At 42.7% G+C, this 17,500-nt stretch overlaps 1 protein-coding gene across 1 annotated transcript in view; it reads left to right on the top strand.

Annotated features, from left to right (window-relative positions):
- LOC139369000 (laminin, alpha 5) overlaps positions 1 to 17,500 on the top strand; it is a 224,535-nt gene that overhangs the window by 184,367 nt on the left and 22,668 nt on the right. Inside the window, exons 58-65 of the mRNA XM_071108558.1 lie at positions 298 to 411; positions 1,618 to 1,803; positions 7,176 to 7,318; positions 7,510 to 7,689; positions 13,317 to 13,456; positions 14,071 to 14,224; positions 15,286 to 15,419; positions 16,361 to 16,526. Coding sequence (XP_070964659.1) covers positions 298 to 411; positions 1,618 to 1,803; positions 7,176 to 7,318; positions 7,510 to 7,689; positions 13,317 to 13,456; positions 14,071 to 14,224; positions 15,286 to 15,419; positions 16,361 to 16,526 — 1,217 coding nt within the window. The remainder of the gene's footprint in view (positions 1 to 297; positions 412 to 1,617; positions 1,804 to 7,175; positions 7,319 to 7,509; positions 7,690 to 13,316; positions 13,457 to 14,070; positions 14,225 to 15,285; positions 15,420 to 16,360; positions 16,527 to 17,500) is intronic.

Genomic DNA, 17,500 nt, shown 5'->3' with positions numbered 1-17,500 from the left:
TGATGTAACAAGTATTGTTTCCTCCCACTTCTGGATGAATAGAAATTAGTTTCGGTGACGAATAAAGAGGAGAAGAAGAAGACAATTCTGGAGACTCCAAGTTGAAATCAGGAGGGATTTTTAACAAGGAGGAAACTAGGATTTCTGGGAAAACTGGGTATGGAGGTAACAAACCTCCTGGTTGTTGCTTGTCGTTTGATAGGGTTTGTTGTTGTTGTGTGTGTTGATTTTCTTTAACAAGTGAGGAAAAACAACATGATTTTATTTCATATCTTATTGTTGCCTTTCGTCTGTCAGATCTGAAGCCTCGTCTCCGGGACGCCATGACTCATCTGGAAGAGGCCAAGCGGAAACACACGACTCTACTGAAAGACCTTGAGATGGTGCAGAGTAACCTCAACTTCAGCCGAGGTAAGGTCACACACACACACAGAGAGACACACACACACACACAGAGACACACACACACATACACACACACACACACACACACACACACACACACACAGAGAGACACACAAACACACACACACACACACAGAGAGACACACACACACAGAGAGACACACACACACACGTTCCAGACCATCGTTGTGAATAAGAGCAAGGTCCTCATCGTATACAAGTACAAAACAAACACATGTTGCTTAAACCCAGTCCAATACTGCCTACCCTATCCCTCCAACCCCTACCTGTACAGTACAACACAAACACGTTGCTTAAACCCAGTCCAATACTGCCTACCCTATCCCTCCAACCCCTACCTGTACAACACAAACACGTTGCTTAAACCCAGTCCAATACTGCCTACCCTATCCCTCCAACCCCTACCTGTACAACACAAACACGTTGCTTAAACCCAGTCCAATACTGCCTACCCTATCCCTCCAACCTGCACAACACAAACACGTTGCTTAAACCCAGTCCAATACTGCCTACCCTATCCCTCCAACCCCTACCTGTACAGTACAACACAAACACGTTGCTTAAACCCAGTCCAATAATGCCTACCCTATCCCTCCAACCCATACCTGTACAGTACAACACAAACACGTTGCTTAAACCCAGTCCAATACTGCCTACCCTATCCCTCCAACCCCTACCTGTACAACACAAACACGTTGCTTAAACCCAGTCCAATACTGCCTACCCTATCCCTCCAACCCCTACCTGTACAGTACAACACAAACACGTTGCTTAAACCCAGTCCAATACTGCCTACCCTATCCCTCCAACCCCTACCTGTACAGTACAACACAAACACGTTGCTTAAACCCAGTCCAATACTGCCTACCCTATCCCTCCAACCCCTACCTGTACAGTACAACACAAACACGTTGCTTAAACCCAGTCCAATACTGCCTACCCTATCCCTCCAACCCCTACCTGTACAACACAAACACGTTGCTTAAACCCAGTCCAATACTGCCTACCCTATCCCTCCAACCCATACCTGTACAGTACAACACAAACACGTTGCTTAAACCCAGTCCAATACTGCCTACCCTATCCCTCCAACCCCTACCTGTACAGTACAACACAAACACGTTGCTTAAACCCAGTCCAATACTGCCTACCCTATCCCTCCAACCCCTACCTGTGCATATTGTCCTCCAGAGGAAACGGCTAAGGTTATAGAGGAGGCGAAGGCTGCAGCCGAGGAGGCCAACAGTACAGCAGCGAAGGTAGAGGATACCCTGGCACCTATCAAAAAGCAGCTGGACCAATGGCAGCAGCAGTACGGAGACGCTAACACCACCAATGAGGACATAAACAAGGCCTTCCTGGAGGCCAACAAGTCTGGTAGGTCTACAACCACTACTCTGGTAGGACCACTAGATACCACTAGACGGTAAGTCTGGTAGGACCACTAGATACCACTAGACAGTAGGTCTGGTAGGACCACTAGATACCACTAGACAGTAGTTCTGGTAGGACCACTATATACCACTAGACAGTAGTTCTGGTAGGACCACTAGATACCACTAGATACCACTAGACAGTAGGTCTGGTAGGACCACTAGATACCACTAGACAGTAGTTCTGGTAGGACCACTATATACCACTAGACAGTAGGTCTGGTAGGACCACTAGATACCACTAGATACCACTAGACAGCAGAGCTGGTAGGACCACTAGATACCACTAGACAGTAGGTCTGGTAGGACCACTAGATACCACTAGATAGCAGTTCTGGTAGGACCACTAGATACCACTAGACAGTAGGTCTGGTAGGACCACTAGATACCACTAGATACCACTCAACAGCAGAGCTGGCAGGACCACTAGATACCACTAGACAGTAGGTCTGGTAGGACCACTAGATACCACTAGACAGTAGGTCTGGTAGGACCACTAGATACCACTAGACAGTAAGTCTGGTAGGACCACTAGATACCACTAGACAGTAGGTCTGGTAGGACCACTAGATACCACTAGATACCATTAGACAGCAGAGCTGGTAGGACCACTAGATACCACTAGACAGTAGGTCTGGTAGGACCACTAGATACCACTAGACAGTATGTCTGGTAGGACCACTAGATACCACTAGACGGTAGGTCTGGTAGGACCACTAGATACCACTAGACGGTAGGTCTGGTAGTGCTACTAGACACCACCAGACGGTAGGTCTGATAGGACCACTAGATACCACTAGACGGTAGGTCTGGTAGTGCTACTAGATACCACTAGATACCACTAGACAGTGGGGTTGGTAAGAGCACTAGACACCACTAGACGTTAGGTCTGGTAGGACCACTAGATACCACTAGACGGTAGGTCTGGTAGTGCCAATAGATACCACTAGACGGTAGGTCTGGTAGGACCACTAGATACCACTAGATACCACTAGACAGTAGGTCTGGTAGGACCACTAGATACCACTAGATACCACTAGACAGTAGGTCTGGTAGGACCACTAGATACCACTAGATACCACTAGACAGCAGAGCTGGCAGGACCACTAGATACCACTAGATAGTAGTTCTGGTAGGACCACTAGATACCACTAGATAGTAGTTCTGGTAGGACCACTAGATACCACTAGACAGTAGGTCTGGTAGGACCACTAGATACCACTAGACAGTAGGTCTGGTAGGACCACTAGATACCACTAGACAGTAGGTCTGGTAGGACCACTAGATACCACTAGACAGTAGGTCTGGTAGGACCACTAGATACCACTAGACAGTAGTTCTGGTAGGACCATTAGATACCACTAGACAGTAGGTCTGGTAGGACCACTAGATACCACTAGACAGTAGGTCTGGTAGGACCACTAGATACCACTAGACAGTAGGTCTGGTAGGACCACTAGATACCACTAGACAGTAGGTCTGGTAGGACCACTAGATACCACTAGATACCACTAGACAGCAGAGCTGGTAGGACCACTAGATACCACTAGACAGTAGGTCTGGTAGGACCACTAGATACCACTAGATAGCAGTTCTGGTAGGACCACTAGATACCACTAGACAGTAGGTCTGGTAGGACCACTAGATACCACTAGATACTACCACTCAACAGCAGAGCTGGCAGGACCACTAGATACCACTAGACAGTAGGTCTGGTAGGACCACTAGATACCACTAGACAGTAGGTCTGGTAGGACCACTAGATACCACTATTCAGTAAGTCTGGTAGGACCACTAGATACCACTAGACAGTAGGTCTGGTAGGACCACTAGATACCACTAGATACCATTAGACAGCAGAGCTGGTAGGACCACTAGATACCACTAGACAGTAGGTCTGGTAGGACCACTAGATACCACTAGACAGTATGTCTGGTAGGACCACTAGATACCACTAGACGGTAGGTCTGGTAGGACCACTAGATACCACTAGACGGTAGGTCTGGTAGTGCTACTAGACACCACCAGACGGTAGGTCTGATAGGACCACTAGATACCACTAGACGGTAGGTCTGGTAGTGCTACTAGATACCACTAGATACCACTAGACAGTGGGGTTGGTAAGAGCACTAGACACCACTAGACGTTAGGTCTGGTAGGACCACTAGATACCACTAGACGGTAGGTCTGGTAGTGCCAATAGATACCACTAGACGGTAGGTCTGGTAGGACCACTAGATACCACTAGATACCACTAGACAGTAGGTCTGGTAAAACCACTAGATACCACTAGATACCACTAGACAGTAGGTCTGGTAGGACCACTAGATACCACTAGATACCACTAGACAGCAGAGCTGGCAGGACCACTAGATACCACTAGATAGTTGTTCTGGTAGGACCACTAGATACCACTAGATAGTAGTTCTGGTAGGACCACTAGATACCACTAGACAGTAGGTCTGGTAGGACCACTAGATACCACTAGACAGTAGGTCTGGTAGGACCACTAGATACCACTAGACAGTAGGTCTGGTAGGACCACTAGATACCACTAGACAGTAGTTCTGGTAGGACCACTAGATACCACTAGACAGTAGGTCTGGTAGGACCACTAGATACCACTAGACAGTAGGTCTGGTAGGACCACTAGATACCACTAGACAGTAAGTCTGGTAGGACCACTAGATACCACTAGACAGTAGGTCTGGTAGGACCACTAGATACCACTAGATACCACTAGACAGCAGAGCTGGTAGGACCACTAGATACCACTAGACAGTAGGTCTGGTAGGACCACTAGATACCACTAGATAGCAGTTCTGGTAGGACCACTAGATACCACTAGACAGTAGGTCTGGTAGGACCACTAGATACCACTAGATACTACTCAACAGCAGAGCTGGCAGGACCACTAGATACCACTAGACAGTAGGTCTGGTAGGACCACTAGATACCACTAGACGGTAGGTCTGGTAGTGCTACTAGACACCACCAGACGGTAGGTCTGGTAGGACCACTAGATACCACTAGACGGTAGGTCTGGTAGTGCTACTAGATACCACTAGACAGTAGGTCTGGTAGGACCACTAGATACCACTAGACAGTAGGTCTGGTAGGACCACTAGATACCACTAGACAGTAAGTCTGGTAGGACCACTAGATACCACTAGACAGTAGGTCTGGTAGGACCACTAGATACCACTAGATACCACTAGACAGCAGAGCTGGTAGGACCACTAGATACCACTAGACAGTAGGTCTGGTAGGACCACTAGATACCACTAGATAGCAGTTCTGGTAGGACCACTAGATACCACTAGACAGTAGGTCTGGTAGGACCACTAGATACCACTAGACGGTAGGTCTGGTAGTGCTACTAGACACCACCAGACGGTAGGTCTGGTAGGACCACTAGATACCAATAGACGGTAGGTCTGGTAGTGCTACTAGATACCACTAGATACCACTAGACAGTGGGGTTGGTAAGAGCACTAGACACCACTAGACGTTAGGTCTGATAGGACCACTAGATACCACTAGATACCACTAGACAGTAGGTCTGGTAGGACCACTAGATACCACTAGATACCACTAGACAGCAGAGCTGGCAGGACCACTAGATACCACTAGATAGTAGTTCTGGTAGGACCACTAGATACCACTAGATAGCAGTTATGGTAGGACCACTAGATACCACTAGACAGTAGGTCTGGTAGGACCACTAGATACCACTAGACAGTAGTTCTGGTAGGACCACTAGATACCACTAGATACCACTAGACAGTTGTTCTGGTAGGACCACTAGATACCACTAGACAGTAGTTCTGGTAGGACCACTAGATACCACTAGACAGTAGGTCTGGTAGGACCACTAGATACCACTAGACAGTAGGTCTGGTAGGACCACTAGATACCACTAGACAGTAAGTCTGGTAGGACCACTAGATACCACTAGACAGTAGGTCTGGTAGGACCACTAGATACCACTAGACAGCAGAGCTGGTAGGACCACTAGATACCACTAGATAGTAGTTCTGGTAGGACCACTAGATACCACTAGACAATAGGTCTGGTAGGACCACTAGATACCACTAGACAGTAGTTATGGTAGTACCACTAGATACTACTAGACAGTAGGTCTGGTAGGACCACTAGATACCACTAGACAGTAGGTCTGGTAGGACCACTAGATACCACTAGACAGTAGGTCTGGTAGGACCACTAGATACCACTAGACAGTAGGTCTGGTAGGACCACTAGATACCACTAGACAGTAGGTCTGGTAGGACCACTAGATACCACTAGATACCACTAGACAGCAGAGCTGGTAGGACCACTAGATACTACTAGACCGTAGGTCTGGTAGGACCACTAGATACCACTAGGCAGTAGGTCTGGTAGGACCACTAGATACCACTAGACAGTAGGTCTGGTAGGACCACTAGATACCACTAGGCAGTAGGTCTGGTAGGACCACTAGATACCACTAGACAGTAGGTCTGGTAGGACCACTAGATACCACTAGACAGTAGGTCTGGTAGGACCACTAGATACCACTAGACAGTAGGTCTGGTAGGACCACTAGATACCACTAGACAGTAGGTCTGGTAGGACCACTAGATACCACTAGATACCACTAGACAGCAGAGCTGGTAGGACCTCTAGATACCACTAGACAGTAGGTCTGGTAGGACCACTAGATACCACTAGACAGTAGGTCTGGTACGACCACTAGATACCACTAGACGGTAGGTCTGGTAGGACCACTAGATACTACTAGACCGTAGGTCTGGTAGGACCACTAGATACCACTAGGCAGTAGGTCTGGTAGGACCACTAGATACCACTAGACAGTAGGTCTGGTAGGACCACTAGATACCACTAGGCAGTAGGTCTGGTAGGACCACTAGATACCACTAGACAGTAGGTCTGGTAGGACCACTAGATACCACTAGACAGTAGGTCTGGTAGGACCACTAGATACCACTAGACAGTAGGTCTGGTAGGACCACTAGATACCACTAGACAGTAGGTCTGGTAGGACCACTAGATACCACTAGACAGAAGGTCTGGTAGGACCACTAGATACCACTAGACAGTAGGTCTGGTAGGACCACTAGATACTACTAGTAGGTCCTTTATAGTTTCACCATACAGAGGTCAAGGACGCTAGCTTGTCTTCCATTTTGAATGTTGCTATTAAAGCTGATCAGGATTGACTGTGTGTACAGACTTCCTCAATGAAGAAACATTTGCTCAAGTCTGATTGGTTTAGACTGACGGAACATTTTCTGTCTGTTTGTGTCTCTCCAGTGGGTATGTTGGGCGAGGCCATCCCAATACTGATGAAGAAGCTGGACAAGCTGCAGAACCACTCAGCCCAGATGCCCAACATCTCAGAGAACATCCTCAGGATCAGACAGCTCATCGCAGAGGCCCGCAAGGCCGCCAGCAAAGTACGGTGGCTCATACGGGACAAACATAACCCGGGCCCTCAATAGGAATACATGTGCTACAAATGTGTCTGTTAAATGTAGTTATTGTTTTAAAACTCAAATATTATAGAACATCTATCTACTATGGTTACGTCAACATACGTAGGAATGGACGACGGGCGTTTTTTAACTTCCTCTTTTCTCCCTGTCAGGTGAGCGTACCTGTGAAGTTCAACGGGACATCGGGTGTGCAGGTGCGCACCCCCAGTAACCTGGCAGACCTGGCAGCTTACACCTCCCTCAAGTTGTACATCACCCTGCCCGAGGCCTCACGCGCCCGCAGACAGGACCAACCAGACAAACAGTTTGTCTTTTATCTCGGAAACAAGGACGTGAGTATTTAAACTCTTGTTTATTCCTTTAGATTTTATTTTAATACAAATAGACGACACATATATCATCAGAAAATACTAAATAAAATTAGAAATACTACCGTATCTTCCACGCACACTGTGGGACAGAGAATATTGAATATACGTTTTCTTTTAAGCATTTATATACATTTATAAGCCTATGTAATGACATATTCATGAAAGGATACCATTAGACAGTGTATATCATTAGACAGTGTATATCATTAGACAGTGTATATATCATTAGACAGTGTATATACCATTAGACAGTGTATATACCATTAGACAGTGTATATATCATTAGACAGTGTATATCATTAGACAGTGTATACCATTAGACAGTGTATACCATTAGACAGTGTATACCATTAGACAGTGTATATACCATTAGACAGTGTATATACCATTAGACAGTGTATATACCATTAGACAGTGTATATACCATTAGACAGTGTATATACCATTAGACAGTGTATATCATTAGACAGTGTATACCATTAGACAGTGTATATATCATTAGACAGTGTATATACCATTAGACAGTGTATACCATTAGACAGTATATACCATTAGACAGTATATACCATTAGACAGTATATACCATTAGACAGTGTATACCATTAGACAGTGTATATATCATTAGACAGTGTATATACCATTAGACAGTGTATATACCATTAGACAGTGTATATACCATTAGACAGTGTATATCATTAGACAGTGTATACCATTAGACAGTGTATATATCATTAGACAGTGTATATACCATTAGACAGTGTATATCATTAGACAGTGTATACCATTAGACAGTGTATATATCATTAGACAGTGTATATACCATTAGACAGTGTATACCATTAGACAGTATATACCATTAGACAGTGTATACCATTAGACATTGTATACCATTAGACAGTGTATACCATTAGACAGTGTATACCATTAGACAGTGTATATACCATTAGACAGTGTATACCATTAGACAGTGTATATATCATTAGACAGTGTATATATCATTAGACAGTGTATACCATTAGACAGTATATACCATTAGACAGTGTATACCATTAGACAGTGTATATACCATTAGACAGTGTATACCATTAGACAGTGTATACCATTAGACAGTGTATATACCATTAGACAGTGTATACCATTAGACAGTGTATACCATTAGACAGTGTATATACCATTAGACAGTGTATACCATTAGACAGTGTATATATCATTAGACAGTGTATATATCATTAGACAGTGTATACCATTAGACAGTATATACCATTAGACAGTGTATATACCATTAGACAGTGTATACCATTAGACAGTGTATACCATTAGACAGTGTATATACCATTAGACAGTGTATACCATTAGACAGTGTATATATCATTAGACAGTGTATATATCATTAGACAGTGTATACCATTAGACAGTATATACCATTAGACAGTGTATATACCATTAGACAGTGTATACCATTAGACAGTGTATACCATTAGACAGTGTATATACCATTAGACAGTGTATACCATTAGACATTGTATACCATTAGACAGTGTATACCATTAGACAGTGTATACCATTAGACAGTGTATATACCATTAGACAGTGTATACCATTAGACAGTGTATATATCATTAGACAGTGTATATATCATTAGACAGTGTATACCATTAGACAGTATATACCATTAGACAGTGTATACCATTAGACAGTGTATATACCATTAGACAGTATATACCATTAGACAGTGTATATACCATTAGACAGTGTATACCATTAGACAGTGTATATACCATTAGACAGTGTATACCATTAGACAGTGTATATATCATTAGACAGTGTATATACCATTAGACAGTGTATATATCATTAGACAGTGTATACCATTAGACAGTGTATATATCATTAGACAGTGTATACCATTAGACAGTGTATATATCATTAGACAGTGTATATATCATTAGACAGTGTATACCATTAGACAGTATATACCATTAGACAGTGTATATCATTAGACAGTATATACCATTAGACAGTATATACCATTAGACAGTGTATATACCATTAGACAGTGTATACCATTAGACAGTATATACCATTAGACAGTGTATATACCATTAGACAGTGTATACCATTAGACAGTGTATATACCATTAGACAGTGTATATACCATTAGACAGTGTATATTATTAGACAGTGTATACCATTAGACAGTGTATATATCATTAGACAGTGTATATACCATTAGACAGTGTATATACCATTAGACAGTGTATATACCATTAGACAGTGTATATACCATTAGACAGTGTATATACCATTAGACAGTGTATATACCATTAGACAGTGTATACCATTAGACAGTGTATATACCATTAGACAGTGTATATACCATTAGACAGTGTATATATCATTAGACAGTATATACCATTAGACAGTATATACCATTAGACAGTATATACCATTAGACAGTGTATATACCATTAGACAGTGTATATACCATTAGACAGTGTATACCATTAGACAGTGTATATGCCATTAGACAGTGTATATACCATTAGACAGTGTATATATCATTAGACAGTATATACCATTAGACAGTGTATATATCATTAGACAGTGTATACCATTAGACAGTGTATATATCATTAGACAGTGTATATACCATTAGACAGTGTATACCATTAGACAGTATATACCATTAGACAGTGTATATACCATTAGACAGTGTATATATCATTAGACAGTGTATATACCATTAGACAGTGTATATACCATTAGACAGTGTATACCATTAGACAGTGTATATACCATTAGACAGTATATATACCATTAGACAGTATATATACCATTAGACAGTGTATATACCATTAGACAGTGTATATCATTAGACAGTGTATACCATTAGACAGTGTATATATCATTAGACAGTGTATATACCATTAGACAGTGTATATCATTAGACAGTGTATATACCATTAGACAGTGTATATATCATTAGACAGTGTATATCATTAGACAGTATATACCATTAGACAGTGTATATATCATTAGACAGTGTATATATCATTAGACAGTGTATATATCATTAGACAGTGTATACCATTAGACAGTGTATACCATTAGACAGTGTATATACCATTAGACAGTGTATATACCATTAGACAGTATATACCATTAGACAGTATATATATCATTAGACAGTGTATATATCATTAGACAGTGTATATACCATTAGACAGTGTATATCATTAGACAGTATATACCATTAGACAGTGTATATATCATTAGACAGTGTATATATCATTAGACAGTGTATACCATTAGACAGTGTATACCATTAGACAGTATATACCATTAGACAGTGTATATCATTAGACAGTATATACCATTAGACAGTGTATATATCATTAGACAGTATATACCATTAGACAGTGTATATATCATTAGACAGTATATACCATTAGACAGTGTATATATCATTAGACAGTGTATATACCATTAGACAGTATATATCATTAGACAGTGTATACCATTAGACAGTGTATACCATTAGACAGTATATGCCATTAGACAGTGTATATACCATTAGACAGTGTATACCATTAGACAGTGTATATATCATTAGACAGTATATACCATTAGACAGTGTATATACCATTAGACAGTATATACCATTAGACAGTGTATATATCATTAGACAGTATATACCATTAGACAGTGTATATATCATTAGACAGTGTATATACCATTAGACAGTATATATCATTAGACAGTGTATACCATTAGACAGTGTATACCATTAGACAGTATATACCATTAGACAGTGTATATATCATTAGACAGTGTATATATCATTAGACAGTGTATATACCATTAGACAGTGTATATATCATTAGACAGTGTGTATACCATTAGACAGTGTATATACCATTAGACAGTGTATATCATTAGACAGTATATACCATTAGACAGTGTATATCATTAGACAGTATATACCATTAGACAGTATATACCATTAGACAGTGTATACCATTAGACAGTATATACCATTAGAAATTATATACCATTAGACAGTATATACCATTAGACAGTGTATATACCATTAGACAGTGTATATCATTACACAGTATATATACCATTAGACAGTATATACCATTAGACAGTGTATATACCATTAGACAGTGTATATACCATTAGACAGTGTATATCATTACACAGTATATATACCATTAGACAGTATATACCATTAGACATTGTATATCATTAGACAGTGTATATCATTAGACAGTATATGCCATTAGACAGTGTATATACCATTAGACAGTATATACCATTAGACAGTGTATATATCATTAGACAGTGTATATACCATTAGACAGTATATACCATTAGACAGTGTATATCATTAGACAGTGTATATCATTAGACATTGTATACCATTAGACAGTTTATATCATTAGACATTATATACCATTAGACAATGTATACCATTAGACAGTATATACCATTAGACAGTATATACCATTAGACAGTATATACCATTAGACATTATATACCATTAGACATTGTATACCATTAGACAGTATATACCATTAGACAGTATATACCATTAGTAGAGTAATAGAGTACCACAGTATGAGTCATAATACCCATAAAGCCTAGCGGTCAAACAGGGAAATGGTTCCAATATTTTTTTTTCAAACATTCATTTTTCCCGTAGGGGATTTTAGAAACACTTAAAATGAAGGTCTGTGTTTCGTGTAGGTTTACCCCTGGCATGACATTTTGATTACCATGTCAATCTCTCTGGGACAAGGTTGACTTTTATCAATATAGTCACCTGTATTTACCCCCCAAAAACGAAATGCTAATTAGCTGCTAATGTGGCTATCATAACGAACTACAAATACCATGATGCTCTGGAGGAGACTGACGAATCGAGGACATGGTAACAATATCTGGATTAACTATCTAATGTTAGATGCATGTAGCAATGAATAAATTAGCGACATTTCTTTAAATGGACAATTCTGTTAACTATCTTATACAAATGTTAAATGGACACAATACCTGTTAGCAAAGATGTCAGCTAAAGATGACGTGCAGGAGCATGCTGGGATTTGTAGTCTTGCATGATGTCTACTTTGATGATAATTAGCATTTTCGAATCAGAGTAAATAGTGCCGAAAACATAAAAAGTCACCTTGTCCGAGAGAGATTTACACGCTTATCAGAACGTCACACCACGGTAAACCTACACGAAACACAGACTTAATTTTAAGTGTTTCTTAACAAAAACGATTGGAACCGTTTCCCTGTTTGACCGCAAGGTTTTATGGGTATTATGACACCTCCACTGTTGGACTCTATGATTATGCTGTTTCCTGTTTCCTGTCTGTATAGTCCAGTAATGATAATGTGTTTCCTGTTTCCTGTCTGTAGTCCAGTAATGATAATGCGCTTTCCGGTTTCCTGTTTGTAGTCCAGTAATGATAATGCGTTTCCTGTTTCCTGTCTGTAGTCCAGTAATGATAATGCGTTTTCCTGTTTCCTGCCTGTAGTCCAGTAATGATAATGCGTTTCCTGTTTCCTGTCTGTAGTCCAGTAAAGAGTTCCTGGGCATGATGCTGGAGGGGAGGAGACTGCACTGGCTGTTCAACGTGGGCGGAGACACGGCTGAGGTGGAGATGCAGGAGGATGTCCAAACAGATGGCGACTTCAACAACGTGGTCCTGGAAAGGTAACTACTGCCACTGTCATTGGCTGGATTTGTTGTCACTCGGGAAGCCAATGTCTTCACCATTAGATTAAGAGGAATTTCTCATAGTCCAAGAGGGCGACAATTGCACTTTCAAGTCTGTAAAGAGGCTGTATCATCACGAGAGGGTCATTCCAAGTCATCTCAGCTACACGATCTGTCATCACCACCACCATCACCATGTTAACCTGCCCTCTCTCTCTCTCTCTCTCTCGCTCTCCCTCCCTCTCTTGCGCTCTCTCTCTCGCTCTCTCTTTCGCTCTCGCTCTCTCTCTCTCTTGCTCTCGCTCTCTCTCTCTCTCTGTCTCTCTGTCTCTCTGTCTCTCTGTCTCTCTCTCGCTCTCTCTCTCTCTCTGTCTCTCTATTTCGCTCTCTCTCTCTCTCTCTCTCTCGCTCTCTCTCTCTCTGTCTCTCTCTCGCTCTCCCTCCCTCTCTTGCGCTCTCTCTCTCGCTCTCTCTTTCGCTCTCGCTCTCTCTCTCTCTTGCTCTCGCTCTCTCTCTCTCTGTCTCTCTCTTTCGCTCTCTCTCCCTCTCGCTCTCTTTCGCTCTCTCTCTCTCTCTCTCTCTCTCTCTCTCTCTCTATTTTCTCTCTCTAGGATCCTTCAGTACGGCCAGATGGCCATGTCTTCAGAGCTCAGTGAGGCCAGGATGACCAAGGCTGTGGTGGAGGCAGGAGGGGATAGTGGACTGCTCAACCTCCAGACTGAAGAGACTGTGTTCTACGTGGGAGGATACCCTGACACGTTCACGGTGAGAGGGAGCTGTGGTTGGGGGGATAGACAGTGGTTTACCAAACACACAGGAGACCGAGCTATAGTTTTCTCCCTTATGTATCGAATGTTTGTAACTTATAGATGTGTTTCCTTTCCCAGCCCCCTCAGTAACCCATATCTCTCTCTACCTTCTCCCAGCCTCCTCAGTAACCCATATCTCTCTCTACCTTCTCCCAGCCTCCTCAGTAACCCATATCTCTCTCTACCTTCTCCCAGCCCCCTCAGTAACCCATATCTCTCTCTACCTTCTCTCAGCCCCCTCAGTAACCCATATCTCTCTCTACCTTCTCCCAGCCCCCTCAGTAACCCATATCTCTCTCTACCTTCTCCCAGCCCCCTCAGTAACCCATATCTCTCTCTACCTTCTCTCAGCCCCCTCAGTAACCCATATCTCTCTCTACCTTCTCCCAGCCCCCCTCAGTAACTTATATCTCTCTACCTTCTCTCAGCCCCCTCAGTAACCCATATCTCTCTCTACCTTCTCCCAGCCCCCCTCAGTAACCCATATCTCTCTCTACCTTCTCCCAGCCCCCTCAGTAACCCATATCTCTCTCTACCTTCTCTCAGCCCCCACAGTAACCCATATCTCTCTACCTTCTCCCAGCCCCCCTCAGTAACTTATATCTCTCTACCTTCTCCCAGCCCCCTCAGTAACCCATATCTCTCTCTGTTCTTCTCTCAGCCTCCTCAGTAACATCTCTGTCTCTCTGTTCTTCTCTCAGCCCCCTCAGTAACATCTCTGTCTCTCTGTTCTTCTCTCAGCCCCCTCGGTAACATCTCTGTCTCTATGTTCTTCTCTCAGCCTCCTCAGTAACATCTCTGTCTCTGTTCTTCTCTCAGCCTCCTCAGTAACATCTCTGTCTCTGTTCTTCTCTCAGCCTCCTCAGTAACATCTATGTCTCTCTGTTCTTCTCTCAGCCTCCTCAGTAACATCTCTGGTTCTCTGTGCTTCTCTCAGCCCCCTCTGTAACATCTCTGTCTCTATGTTCTTCTCTCAGCCTCCTCGGTAACATCTCTGTCTCTCTGTTCTTCTCTCAGCCCCCTCTCCAGCTCCAGCTGCCCAATCTCAAGGGCTGTATTGAGCTGGAGACCCTGAATGAGGAGGTGCTCAGTCTCTATAACTTTGAGAACATCTTCCAACTCAACACCACCGAGGAGAAACCATGTGGAAGGTGGGACCATTAGCAGACCACTACATCTTATCACTATGGCTCTCAGCACTGAATCCTACCAAGAGCCACATCCAACGTGTGTTGACTCCTGCATCAGGGAGCTATAGTGTCCATCCCCTGATAAACCACAGTGTGTTGACTCCTGCATCAGGGAGCTATAGTGTCCATCCCCCTATAAACCACTGTGTGTTGACTCCTGCATCAGGGAGCTATAGTGTCCATCCCCTATAAACCACTGTGTGTTGACTCCTGCATCAGGGAGCTATAGTGTCCATCCCCTGATAAACCACAGTGTGTTGACTCCTGCATCAGGGAGCTATAGTGCCATCCCCCTATAAACCACTGTGTGTTGACTCCTGCATCTAAGAGCTATAGTGTCCATCCCCTGATAAACCACAGTGTGTTGACTCCTGCATCAGGGAGCTATAGTGTCCATCCCCCTATAAACCACTGTGTGTTGACTCCTGCATCAGGGAGCTATAGTGTCCATCCCCTGATAAACCACAGTGTGTTGACTCCTGCATCAGGGAGCTATAGTGTCCATCCCCTGATAAACCACAGTGTGTTGACTCCTGCATCAGGGAGCTATAGTGTCCATCCCCCTATAAACCATATAGAACCATTTTGGGTTCCAGGTAGAACCCTTTTGGGTTCCAGGTAGAACCATTTTGGGTTCCAGGTAGAACCCTTTTGGATTCCAGGTAGAACCCTGTGTGGAAACGGTTCTACATGGAACCAAAGGCAGTTCTTCAAAGGGTTCTCCTACGGGGACAGCCCCGAAGAACCCTTTATTGTTCTAGATACAGTAGCACCTTCTTTTCCAAGGAGTGTACGGTTTAGTTCACAGTCAGGTAGCAAAACCAATGTACAACAGTTGTCTGTGAATATTGTGCTGTTGTTTTTGCCGTGTTAGTGACGTGTGTTTTCCCTCTGTCCGTCAGAGCGAAGCCGGTGTTGACCCAGCAGTGGGTGAACGACGCGGCCTACTTTGACGGGACGGGTTACGCTGAGGTCACCTTCAAGGAGGATGCAGGGAAGATGCAGCGCTTTGAACAGGAAGTTAAACTGATAAGTCACAACGGCATCCTGCTCATGCTCCTCAGCCAGGTCAGAGGTCACGCTACTGCTGCAGGGATTTAAGTCTCAAGATGACTGCAATGGCATGAAAATATATGTTTTCAGTGTTCAACCACTGGATAGGTTGTGATGAACTATTCCGAGGGGGAAAACTATCTTACACACACAGTACTGCTGTATACAAAGAACGGCTGTGTCCCATAGGCTGTTAACGCTCTTAGTATCATACTATAATATAACTACTGACTGTTAACGCTCTTCTAAAAACAATGTTTTGGGTCCTGATTTACTTGGACTCTGCCCGTCCTGGATTTAAAACATGTGGAATGGTTTAACCGTTGTCATCGTTAAATCCCAGAGGTGGAGAAAGTACCCAATTGTCATACTTGAGTAAAAGTAAAGATACCTTATTAATAGAAAATGACTGAAATTCACCCAGTAAAATACTACTTGAGTAAAAGTCAAAAAGTATTTGGTTTTAAAATATACTTAAGTAACAAAAGTAAATGTATAAATCGTTTCAAATTCCTGATATTAACGCAAACCAGATGACACCGTTTTCTTATTTTTGTTTAACTAGGCAAGTCAGTTAAGGACAAATTCTTATTTATAATGACGGCCTACCCCGGCCAAATCCAGACAATGCTGGGCCAATTGATACCATGTTGGTGTCCTGTTTTAACCTGTCTGTGTATTGATGCCCTGTGGCTTCCTGTTTTAACCTGTCTGTGTATTGAAGCCCTGTAGCTTCCTGTTTTAACCTGTCTGTGTGTAGCTTCCTGTTTTAACCTGTCTGTGTATTGATGCCCTGTAGCTTCCTGTTTTAACCTGTCTGTGTATTGAAGCCCTGTAGCTTCCTGTTTTAACCTGTCTGTGTATTGATGCCCTGTAGCTTCCTGTTTTAACCTGTCTGTGTGTAGCTTCCTGTTTTAACCTGTCTGTGTATTGATGCCCTGTAGCTTCCTGTTTTAACCTGTCTGTGTATTGAAGCCCTGTAGCTTCCT

The sequence above is a fragment of the Oncorhynchus clarkii genome, chromosome 16 (genome assembly GCF_045791955.1).
Source record: "Oncorhynchus clarkii lewisi isolate Uvic-CL-2024 chromosome 16, UVic_Ocla_1.0, whole genome shotgun sequence".
Lineage (NCBI taxonomy): Eukaryota > Metazoa > Chordata > Actinopteri > Salmoniformes > Salmonidae > Oncorhynchus > Oncorhynchus clarkii.
This window is presented reverse-complemented; position numbering and strand designations above follow the sequence as displayed.